At 38.8% G+C, this 12,533-nt stretch overlaps 1 protein-coding gene across 1 annotated transcript in view; it reads left to right on the top strand.

Moving 5' to 3' along the window:
* SCFD2 (sec1 family domain containing 2) overlaps positions 1-12,533 on the top strand; it is a 394,551-nt gene that overhangs the window by 116,001 nt on the left and 266,017 nt on the right. Inside the window, exon 5 of the mRNA XM_066280835.1 lies at positions 10,097-10,346. Coding sequence (XP_066136932.1) covers positions 10,097-10,346 — 250 coding nt within the window. The remainder of the gene's footprint in view (positions 1-10,096; positions 10,347-12,533) is intronic.

The following is a 12,533-nucleotide window of genomic DNA, read 5'->3' on the forward strand; positions in this document are numbered from 1 at the left end:
TGAGGCTGAAATGTAGCCTGTAAGGAAAGGCTTCATGATGGATGAGGCTGAGCAGTTAATCTGGACTATGAAGGTGAAAGAAGTGCCTATGGCTTTATCTTGGAACCATGGAATAGTTTTAAGGAGATAAAATATACATATTTGGTTTAGAATGAGATAAATCATGACTAGAGATAATGGTAGTTGCAATTTAAATGGTAGAGGAAGGAACAGAAAGGAGGACATGGTATATATAACTGTGAGGACTTGGTGGCTGATGTATGTGACAGGGACAAGGGGAAGCTGCAGTTGAGTCTAAGTTTCTGTCTTGGTCAACTGGAAGAGCATATGTATCACATAGGTATGCCGACTGCGAAGCAGGTTGGGGGGTAAAAACTCTTCATTTCAGTTTTAGATGTGTTGAGTTAATTCACAGGTGAGTTGCATGAGTGGAGAAGTCTAATAGGTGGCTGATTGTATGGGTAGGGAGTAAGGAGAGAAATTTGGCTAGAGACACAGATTTGTCCAACAGTGAGTTATATTAGTATGCAGATTAAGGTGCAATGCCAAAGGAATCCACAAATACGGCGACTCAAACAGGAGAGTTTATTTTCTGTACACATTGCAGTCTAGAAATTATTGGGTGGTTCAGTTCAGACGCTGCTCAAAATTTGGTTCGCAGACCAGCAACATTGGGATCATATGAGAACTTGTGCTGGGGTTGAGGGGGGGGGGGGCTGGTATATGGGGGATAAATGGTGATGGACGAAGACTTGACTTGGGGGGGATACACAATACGGTGTATAGAGATATGTTGTTGGCACCTGAAACCTGTATAATTATGATAACCAGTGTCACCTTAATAAATTCAATTAAAAATAAAATAGAGGTGTTTGTGGAATAAAAAAAAAAAAAGACAAAGCACAGAATCTTCAGGCCTCATTTCAAACCTAAAGAATTAGCATTTACATTTAACAAGAGTCCCAGGTAATTCACACGCACATGAAATTTTGAGAAGCTCTGTCTGATTCAAGGGATCAATGTTGCTTTGCCTTCCTTTCAAAGAAGACAGTTGACACTAGCTTACTACCACTTTATCTGCATTAAGTCATAAAAAAGGGAAGAGAGAGTAGAAAATAATGAGCTTTCTTTTTAGAATGTGATATCCATAAATCAGTAAATATTGGTATTTATTGTATTAGGAATTAAAACTAAGAAAAGTTTAAAATGACTTATTAATTCCTTTAAAATAGTAACAAACATGTTTACATGCTAACATAAATGACATACTATATTTCCAAAACAAAACAATAAGTGAGAATATCATTGGTTTATATGTTTGTAAATCTTTATAATGTCTTACTGAATAGAAAACAACTGGATTCTTGTATTTGCGTCCTCATTTAATATGCTGCCATATGGTATTCGGTTGAAGTATATGAGGAAAGTTCAGCCTCATGCAGATTCATAATTGGAAAAGGGAGGGATATTTTGATAGACTTTTCAGATGTTTGCAGATTTTTTTTTATATATCTGAACTCTGAAAGTAGTAATTTCTTAAAGGTAAGTCATAATGGGGGATTGGAAACCGTATCAGTGAGCTTTTTGTACTATTTTATGTTAAAATTCATTCATCTATCTTGTATTTTGGATGGATCTTTTCCCTATGCCTGATTCTCTTACATCACACATGGGTCATTTGGAAAATATTGGCTCCCTGAGTAATGCAGATCTTCCAAATGTTGATATATTTCATTATGCAATTCCAAAAAACTCACATTTTTAATGTCACCATTAATCTCGTTGGAAAGTCTTTAAGTATGGAGAATCTGGCAGTAGCAGATACAAGTTTTCCAAAGTCTGAATTTTTTGCTTAAAAGGCAGAATTTTATCATTGGCAATAAATATATCAGTTGTTTTTCTTCAAGGAACAAGCTCACTTTGTTCATTTTTGAGAAAATGTTTGGCAAATATCCAAGTCTTAATAATCATAATTTCTCTACTGAAAGTCTTTCAATTAACAATAGTATTGCATGAGAGAAACCACTGGTTCAGTTCACAACTCAAATAATTACGTAAGTGCTTTTCCTCCAGATAACCATTGTACTTAGGATATAGTAGAAATGCTTTATGCATAATTCCTATTTTGTTACACAGAGTACTAAAGAAACATTTATCTAAGGGTTGACATTTTGTAAGATTAATTTTTACTACTTAATCAAGAGCATTCTTAAGTGAAATTGGCTTTAAAAAAAATTCCATCTGTGAGTACATAGCATAGTGATAAAGACGACATACAATGCCTGTTAGCGCAATTTGCAGCCACTCGCTGTAATCTGTGCTAAGGTACCAGCAATCTCATCCCCATTACGTTTGCACTCTTAGCATAAATGTCAACACAGTGAAAAGGGTAAAGAATGTTTAGTATAATTGTAAAAGCACTTTTAACCTTATACATATCTTGAAGATTCTCTGGGGCCCTGGCCGGTTGGCTCAGCGGCAGAGCATTGGACCAGCGTGTGGAAGTTTTAGGTCTGATTCCTGGTCAGGGCACACAGGAGAAGAGACCATCTGCTTCTTCACGCTCCCCCTTTCCCCCCCCCCTGCAGCCATGGCTTGAGTGAGCAAGTTGGCTCTGGGTGCCGAGGATAGCTCCATCAGGCGTCCCCAAACTACGGCCCGCTGGCCGCATGCAGCCCCCCTGAGGCCATTTATCCGCCCCCCACCGCACTTCCGGAAGGGCCACCGCTTTCATTGGTGGTCAGTGAGAGGAGCACTGTATGTGGCGGCCCTCCAATGGTCTGAGGGACAGTGAACTGGCCCTCTGTGTAAACAGTTTGGGGACCCCTGCCCATGGCCTCACCTCCAGCGGTAAAGTAGCTCAGTTGCCAAGCAATAGAGCAGCGACTCCAGATGGGCAGAACATCAACCCCAAATGGAGGTTGTCGGGTGGATCCCGGATAGGACGCATGTGGGAGTCTGTCTGTCTCCCTGCCTCTCACTTGATTAAAAAAGAAATGTTCTCTGGGATCTCAGGTCTACCATCCACACTTTAAAAATAACTATCCTATATGTTTATTCTGGGCTTGATGAATATTGATATATGAAATTGCATGGTTTTAAACTAACTAGTTCTAGGTGAAACTGATAAGTAGCAAATTTTAAATGTGGTGTGTCTCTGTGCCTTCCCTCTCTGTGCCATCCCTGATGGTGCACACTGGATCCCTAGTGGTGCAGACGGACAAGGTACCACCCCGTACCTTCATCCTTGCTCTTCCCGTTTGTTTAGTTATTTGGCAATTATCTACGCAACCCTACTATGTATCAGGCTCTCTGCCTGGACTGTGGGCCCCAAAGTGGAGCTTCTTATGTCCTACCTTTCACAAACTACATGTATTAATTTCCTATCGCTGGTATAGCAAATCGCCACAAACTTAGTGGCATAAAACACAAATTCACTCTCTTACAATTATGTGAGTCAGAAGTCTGACACCAGTCTCACTGGACTAAAATCAAGGTGTTGGCAGCATTGCATTTCTTCTCAGAGTCTCTAGGGGAGCATCTTATACCTCCCAACTTCTAGAGACCCCTTTCATTCTTTGGCTCATGGCCCACTTCCTCCATCTTTAACGCCAACAGAGTAGCTTCTCTCCGACGCTTCATCATTGCATCTCCCTCTGACCACAGGTGGAAAATGTCCTCTACTTTAAGGACTCATGTGACCAGATTGGGCTTACCCAGTAATGCAAGATTCAGTCTCCCCATCTGAAAATCTGTAACCTAAATTGCAGCTGCAAAGTCCCATTTGTTATATAAGGTAACATATTTATGGTTCTGAGACTGGAGTTAGGGCTTCTTTGGGGGGCCATTTTTCTGCCTAGCACACACTCTTAGTAAGTGTGCATGGAATATTTGTTGAAGGGATGAAAGAAGGATTCTATCCCATTGCTCATTTCTCAGAGCTTCGCTTATTATTGCATCATCACCATTGTTTACTCCAGCCCCACTCACCTGTTTGTAAGACAGTCAGGGGTCCCCAAACTTTCTACACAGGGAGTCAGTTCACTGTCCCTCAGACCGTTGGAGGGCCGCCACACACAGTGCTCCTCTCACTGACCACCAATGAAAGAGGTGCCTCTTCCAGAAGTGCGGCGGGGGCTGGATAAATGGCCTCAGGGGGCCACATGAGGCCCTTGGGCTGTAGTTTGGGGACGCCTGATGTAAGTTCTTGAATCTTGTATCTTTCTTAGTTCTTTGCATGCTCAGAGTATATCATAGCCTGGCACATCAGATGTACACAATAAAGAATGCTTAAATGAATCAATGAGCTAACCCTTCACATACCAAGTTCCATTTTTGCATTTTGCCTGGGACACACATGAAGAAGTATATAGAATGGCTTGTTATGGGAATATAAGGCCCAGTGGCAAGTATTCATGCCAGCATGGCAAGTGAGGTTTTTGGGGTAGAAGGGCCTTAGGCAGTCCTTCAGGAAGCATGCCTGAGACTGAATAGGAGCTTGGAGGAGCTGCAGAGATGGGTTCTCCAGCAGCACCTTAGGATGGCTTAGGGCACCACTGAGTGTCTGCAGTCTCTGCACCACAGAGGGGCAGGTGTGAAGCCAGCCCAGCCTGCTCTGGGCGCACTTTGCTCCTCGTGCCTGCAGAGGTAGCCAGCACAGAGACTGACTGACTTTGCAGAGGTGTTTTGATTCAGCCAGAAAGTTGGATTTTTCTAAAGCCAATATGCATTTTACAGAGGGCCTTTTGTATGGAGGTAGTGGGGACTCGTTCAAAAATAACAGGAGCCCCAGTCTACAGAATAGTTTTGTCACTCTAGACACAGCTCCAGTCTTCCACCTCCTGCCAGTGGGCCCATTTATATCAAAATGAATCAGAAATTTAATCCCTGGAATTTTATAAAGAAGTCATTTATTTTTTTGCTTTGGTTGTGCTTTGTTCTGTGTATGCTTTTTAAATGGAAGTGTTTAATAATGTTTATATTGCCTTTAACCTTTGACTGACTTTGCAATTCAGTCCGACATGTGGTTTCCCATCCAGTGTTTTGAGGCCGTTCCTCCCTCCTCTGAGACTGCTAACCTCCTATTCCTAGAAGGTATTCCATTCCCTTACCAATCATCTCAATCATTTCTGCCGGGAAGAAAGGAGTCCATAGAGAGGTAGGAGATAGTAGTTGGTGTGACAGTTAATATTTACCTGAGGCTATGTGCTGGGCACACTATGTGATTTATTTCTATTATTAAATCTTCAAAACGAACTTATGAAGCAAAGGCTTTTATTGTCTATCCTCAAATGTACAGGAAAGTGTTTTCCAAGGAATTAAACTTTAGAGAAGAGGGTGTTATGTTTGAGTCCCGACAAAGACTGTCCCATTTTAGGGATTATTCTGTTTTAAGCCACAAAGTTATTTGAGTAATTGTCCCAGAATTATGAAAACAAGTGCCTATGATTTGGGATTAGTTAATATTCAAGTATTTGTGGCATTATTGCCACTTTATAGATGAGGAAACTGAGACTTGGCAAAGGTTAACAACTTACCCAAAGTCACCCAGCTAATAAGTGGTACAGCCAGGATTCAAACCCAGGCATATAATCATACTCCCACATCCTCATTATTAATCCCCCTTAGATTCTTTCTTTCACCTTTAAAAAGGTTTCAGTATAGGGAATCACTGATGTTTTCCTTCCTTCTTGTCAAAGTTTCACTCTAAGAGCAAAGAGGATCAGATGGTGAATATATATCCAGTCTGGAGCCATGCATTTATGAATAGTGCTAGGAAGCTCTAATTTACCTTCTAACCAAAGTGTCATGGGAATCCTTCTGTTTCATCCTAGCCAGATGATCACCCTGCCTCCCTTTGCCATTGGTGGGAAGTTTATTGCTTCCTGAGTCAGTCCCTTACCTTGGTGCTGGTTGTAGGAATCTTCCACCTACTAAGCTCAAATTGTCTTTCCTGGAATTTTCAGTCTAATAGAAAGGAGATTAAACTGTGCCTGGGTTTGTCTCATCTGATCTTCCCTATCCTTTTCAGTCATTCTTCTTTCCTTCCCAATAAATATTTTATTTTATTTTCCTTTTCACTGAATTTATTAGGATGACACTGGTTAACAAAATTATACAAGTTTCAGGTGCACAGTTCTACAATACATCATCTGTACACTGTATTGCGTGTTCACGGCCCCAAGTCAAGTCTCTGTCCATCACTTTTTATCCCCCTTTAATACTCCTCCACCGCCCCCGTGCCTCCTCCCCTGCAATCACCACACTGTTGTCCATGATCATGAGTTTCATTTTAGAATAGTTTTAGATATATAGACAAATTGCCAAGATAACACAGAAATTTTCTATATATCCCTCGGCTTATTATTAACATCTTACATTACTGAGGTACATTTGTCAAAACTAAAAAACCAACATTGGTCCATTATGATTAGGTATAAACTCTAGACTTTATTCTAATTTCACTAGTTTTCCCCTTTCTCTGTTCCACAATCCCAAATGACATTTAGTCATTTTGTTTCCTTAGTCTCATCTGGTGTATGATAGCTTTTCCGCCTTTCCTTTTTTCATGGCCTTGACAGCTTTGAAACGTATTGGTGAGGCATTTTATAGAGTGTCTCTCAATTAGGATTTATCTAACGTTTCATTGTGTGCTTTTGGGTCTGGGAGAATATTACAAAAGTGAGTCTCATTTTCATCGCGTCATATTAGGGACACGATATCACTATGACTTACCACTGGTAATGATAACCTTGATCTTCTGGCTAAGGTACAGTTACTCCTCCCTCCCCTTTTTATACATGATCTTTTGAAAAGCAAGTCTTCGTGCACAGCCTGTACTCAAGAGGCGGGGCTTCTGCTTCCAGGTGGAGGGTATCTATACAAGCAATTGGGAATTTTCTGTGAGAAAGCTTTATCTCTTCTCCTTTATTTATTTATTAATATAATCACTTATTCATATTAGTATGGAGTGATGCACTTTTTTTTATACTTTGGATTGTAATACATTACAACATAATTTTCTTGCTTATATTGTTTCGGCTTTGGCCACTGGAAGGTCTTCCAGTTGTCTCTTATGTTCTTCTGACTGGATGCCATTCTTTTGTTTTTTAAGGGCTTCCTGTTTTCTGGAACCACAAGATCTCCCAGGTTCCTCTTGTATTTCCCCTGACCCATCCCTGGAATTAGCCATTTCTCCAAGGATCCCTGATTGCTTTTATTTTGGAATATTAGAAACTTAGACCAGACTACTGGTCATGCTCACTGCTCCTGGGGTGTCACTCCTTCTAGATAATATTAGTGGACAGAGTTAGGATAACATTATATATATCAGACTATGTTGCACACATGTGTACAGTATTTCTGTGTTTGCATTTGTTTCCACAGTAAAACTTTCTTTTTTTTGAGCACTTATAGTTTGTTGTGGAGCCAATAATGAAAATATGATTTGCTACCTTCTACTACCAATGGTAATGTTAAAAAAAAAAAAAAGTGGAAGGGGGTAAAAATGGAGAACTTGATAAAAATATAACTTAAGAGCATAGCCATCCTCTAGTTATATCATTTCATTTTAGAGATAGAAGATTCTAGAGGTTAAGGAACCTAGGTAGTAGAGCAGCCAGGAATAGAACTGAGCTTTCTGAAATGGAGCCTCTTCATCTCCTCTGTGTCCCATGCCTCCTTAAGACGTATCTTAGATTAAGAACTTGAAAATGCTGCTCTGGCCTGCCCAGGTGGTGGTGCAGTGGATAGAGGGTTGGCCAGTGGATAGAGGACCCAGGTTTGAAACCCTAAGGTTGCTGACTTGTGTACGGGCTCACCAGCTTGAGCACAGGGTCACTGGCTTGAGCTTGGGATCATAGACATGACCCCTTGGTCACTGGCTTGAGCCCAAAGGTCACTGGCTTGAAGCTCAAGGTTGCCATCTTGAGTCCAAGGTTGTTGGCTTGAGCAACGGGTCACTCAGTCTGCTGGAGTCCCCTGGTCAAGGCACATATGAGAAAGCAATCAATGAACAACTAGTCGCAATGAAGAATTGATGCTTCTCATCTCTCTACCTTCCTATCTGCCCCTATCCTACTCTCTCTCTCTCTCTCTCTCTCTCTCACTAAAAATAAGAAAAGAAAGAAAAAGAAGAAAAGAAAAGAAAATGGTGCTCTGATGCCCAAATGTTAGTGAGTGAATCTTTTGAAATGACTACTATGATTATCCTACCATGTTTTACATTTTATTACTATTTCTTAAAATAATCCTTTTACTCTGGGGAGAGAATCATAGGCCTTCTATAGGATAAACACTTGATGTATACACCTACTTTTTAGACAGAGGATATAAAACAATGAAGGAATCTGTTGAATATCATCCAAGGAGTTGGTGATAGAGTAAAAAGTAAAAAAAAATAAAATAAAAAAAATGCTGCAACCCCCATGGCCCTTCTTTGAAATTGCTTTTGGCAGCCTGTAAAGCAAAGAAAGAATACTCGAAGGTTCCTCCCAGGAGAATCCTGAAGCTATAGGACAGTTCTAGGCTGCCTCCAAAACTTCCTGCCATTTCCTTTGAGAAGCGGGTGTGTTTATACTCGGTAAAGCATGTCTTGTCACTATTAACAGTAAACTGTCCGTTCTACTCTTTCCATTTGTACCTTATTCATTCCAAAGGCTTACCATTTTCTTTTGTGTGGTATGTGATGAACATCCAAGATTTTTAGTGAAAATAAATGGTAACAGCTGTTTTTCATGTACCAAATAATATTAACCTTGAGATGCTATATCCAAACTTTTCCAGGTGTAGAAATGACTTGACTAGAGAAGCTCGTTCTGGGTAGTCATCCAGATCAGTCAGTGACGGTCAGCTGCTTGCTGCCGGCTTTGTTCAGAGAGAGTTTCTGTAGGTCTTTCTTTATTCCAATATTAGTATGGCTTTTTCTCTTTAAAATAGTCCATGTTCATCCCGTACATAAACACCTACCCTAAAGTCTCATCTTCCTTTCCTGCTTTATTTTTCTCTATTTTAACACCATCTACTACATTATATATTTTTGCTTTTTAGCTTGTTTCCCCCGAGTACAATGTAAGCTCTTTGAGAGCAGGGGATTACTTTGTTCACTGCTATATCCCCAGACCAAGAACAGTACCTGGAACATAGCACATGCTCAATGAACACTTTTGAATGAACAGTTTGGAATTTGCAAGTTGTAATCATTTAGTCCCTGATTTTAATATAAATACAAATAGTTGAGTTTTATTTTATATTATAGGTGAAATTAAATCACATTATTGAAAATAGTTATTAAAAAATAGGAGTTTATCTCTTCACCAAAAAAATCTCAGAATTTGTACTAGAAATGTGCACAGTGCTTTGTAAGTTAGGCACTTGCTCCAATTATGCAATACTATTTTCACATGCGTGGAATTTTGAAGTTCTCTGTTAAATATTATTCAAGAAATTGGTGGAAGAACTAAAAGCAAAACTTTTTTCAAAGTGTTAAGGTGAATTACCTTCCTACTAACCCTAAGATATCTTGAACCCCAAATGACATTACCCAGTTTCATCCTTTCTTCATTCACCAGATTTAATAGAAAATGACTTCTCATTGTTATTAAAAAAAAACAAACAAACCTATTCAGACTGATATTTACCAATATAGAGAATATTGAAAAGATTATGCTGTACAATGTGAAGTCATTCCTTTAAAGGCATGTCAGCATTCGTTTGGATATACAGATGCTGGCATATTTTTATTTTTAATCATTTACTTTACAAATATGTTATTTTTATTTTAAATTTCTAGTGTCTGAAGTACTTGTATTTTTATTTTTCAAACTAGTGGACTCTGTCTGAGCAATATGTAAGAAAACATGAAAAGTTTTATAATTTGACTAGCTGTTTTATAAACGAAGTCTTTCAAAACAACAACTCTAATGCCAAATTTCTTATGGCATTCTCTCCAGGATGAGAAACAAACAAATAAGAAGCAATCTAGGCATCTAGGCAGAGAACATCATGGACTTGTTTGCATGCTTTGGACTGACGTGGTGCATGGATTACACCTTTGTACAAGACTGATGTATTTTCACATTACCACTTTTTATTTCAGAGCATTGGGGAGTCGACGATGTCTGTTGTGTTAAATCAGCTGCTGCCCATGATTAAGCCTTCGAATGAGAGGACCAATGATGACTACAGCCCCGAAGAGCTGTTGATCCTCCTAATATACATTTACTCTGTCCCTGGAGAGTTCACAGAGGACAAAGACCTGGCTGAAACTGAAGAAAAAGTGAAGAGAGCATTGGCTCAGGTCTTTTGTGAGGAGTCTGTGTTGTCACCTTTGCTGCAAAAAATCACAGGTGAGTGGTTACCAAAGGTACAGGACATGAACATCACTGATACAGAAAACAGGTTTCAAAATAAAAGCTGTGTCAGAAAGAGGACGTAGCCACCTTATTGGAATGGTTTGAAATTTCTTAAGGCCTGATGAATGCTAGCAAGCCGTTAGGATCGCAGGGTTCCACTGCAAGTATTCTTTTCTCCAGCCGTGGGAGTGAAATGGCCTTTCAGTTGCTTGTCGGAATTCATATTCCTTAGAGCCAAAGCCTTGTTAAAGTAGCAAAATACTTAGAAGGCATAATATCTTAAAGTAAAAATAAAATGTAGTGCACCCTATTCCCAGGCTTTCTGTTGACATATTCTCTTTGACATTGTCATTTCAAACTTAAAAAAAGGTCTTTCTAAAATATTACACAATGTTATAGTATTAAAAAGTTGCTCTTTTTTAGAGTAGTTTTCTATTTTGACTCATATTTCATTTTGAAGCTGCATTAATTGGTGGTCTCCAAAATAATACCCAAACATCCCAGTAAAGTAGGATGTTAATTTGGGAGAAATATACAATTAAATATTATAAAATCTAACTTTTCACTTCTAGTAAGAACTGCGATATAACTCATAGAACATTCATTTGTTTTACTCTGTATCAAATTCCGTATTTTTATTTATATTTTCTGTAAAGCTTATTTCCATTGGTATGAACTGAGCCTGGGTCTGTTTGAGAGTGTGATGTTATTAAAACTTACACATGAAACTTAAATAGTTTAAAAACATACCAAGTTTCAATTCACTAGTGAATGTGTGTGTGTAGACCTCTCCATTCAGTAATGCTCAATTGAGCCAGAATATATATCTTCCAACTCTCCCTCCTGTCCCCTGTCGTGCCTTGCTGGGGGGAGTACCCAGCTTGCTCAGAAGCAGGCTGTGTAGCTGTCAACCCAAGCAGCCCATGCGCGTGTGTGTTTTCCTTTGTGCCCATACTGACCTTTCCTATGTTTGGTTATGGAAAATGAAACCCTCATGAGATGGAAACCAAATGAAGTTTCCACAGAAATGAGACGTGTTCTTCCTTAGTATAGAACCTGTTTGCCAACTTAAATGTACTTAAGGAAAACTTGTGGAATTTGTTCCCATTTCACTTAGGTACAGCACTATATGTGATTACATGCATTTGACTCTAAATGAATACTGAAGCTTTTATATGGTTTATACTGTGCTAAGAACAGTGATGTGATTCAAAATAAAATTTAATGGTAGGAGAATTTAATTGGAAGTTATTCTTGAAATGCATAATTTCAGAAACAGACAACAAAGATGGTGTGTTTTAGCTGAGGCTATTTGGATAGGTTTTCTGTAACGTTAGTATGTTTTCATATTATATTGGGAATTGAGGTTACACTCTAACACTCATTTAATATTTGCTCAAGGTGTTTATTGACCTAGCATTTCATTCTTTATTAGTTTCTCTATTTATGATTGCTCAGGATATTGCATTTTCTTGCTTTTAACTGTGATTTCACATTTTAAAACACTTCTGTACATTTATGTTTATATTAGGAGAATTTGTAAGTTTAGCAGTTGAAGGTTAAAAAAATAAGAATTCATGGAAATTTTAGTATAGTTAAAATTTTTAGCAACATCTTATTTTGTAACACTGAGTACACATTTCTCCCCAGATGAACTTTGCACATATAGTTTAAACAGAAGGGATAGGATATGCTACTTAAATTTGACTTAAGTGAATTTACCAGCCGTGGAACACACATGTGTTGATCAACCTCTCTGTGTACACCAAAAGGACTTTATTTCTGAAGATAGACTTACTTGGCTGGTTAGACATACACCCTTATTAAGTATGGTGTAAAGTTAAATCTCCTGAGAACTAGGGCTTATGTTTCTGTTAGCTAGCTGCTGAGAACAATGTTTAATCTACATTCCATGATAAAAGGTAATAGGAGAGTGCTGAGGCTGTCATAATCTTGTAGAATAGGATGAGATACCACAGTATGTACTGAAGAAGCCAATTGCTTTCACATGTGTTTATCATGGAACCTACCATGTGACCAGGTTAGCCTGGCTTTTTACCATGAACTTATCCATTTCATTGTGCTTATGTTATTCCATTTTACAGTTTTGGCTTACTTGTTACTGGGTGGCAGAATTTATTTTATGTCTTGTGCATATTTTGTGGCTGATGAAATTTGGGT

Source organism: Saccopteryx bilineata, chromosome 5 (genome assembly GCF_036850765.1).
Source record: "Saccopteryx bilineata isolate mSacBil1 chromosome 5, mSacBil1_pri_phased_curated, whole genome shotgun sequence".
Taxonomy (NCBI): domain Eukaryota; kingdom Metazoa; phylum Chordata; class Mammalia; order Chiroptera; family Emballonuridae; genus Saccopteryx; species Saccopteryx bilineata.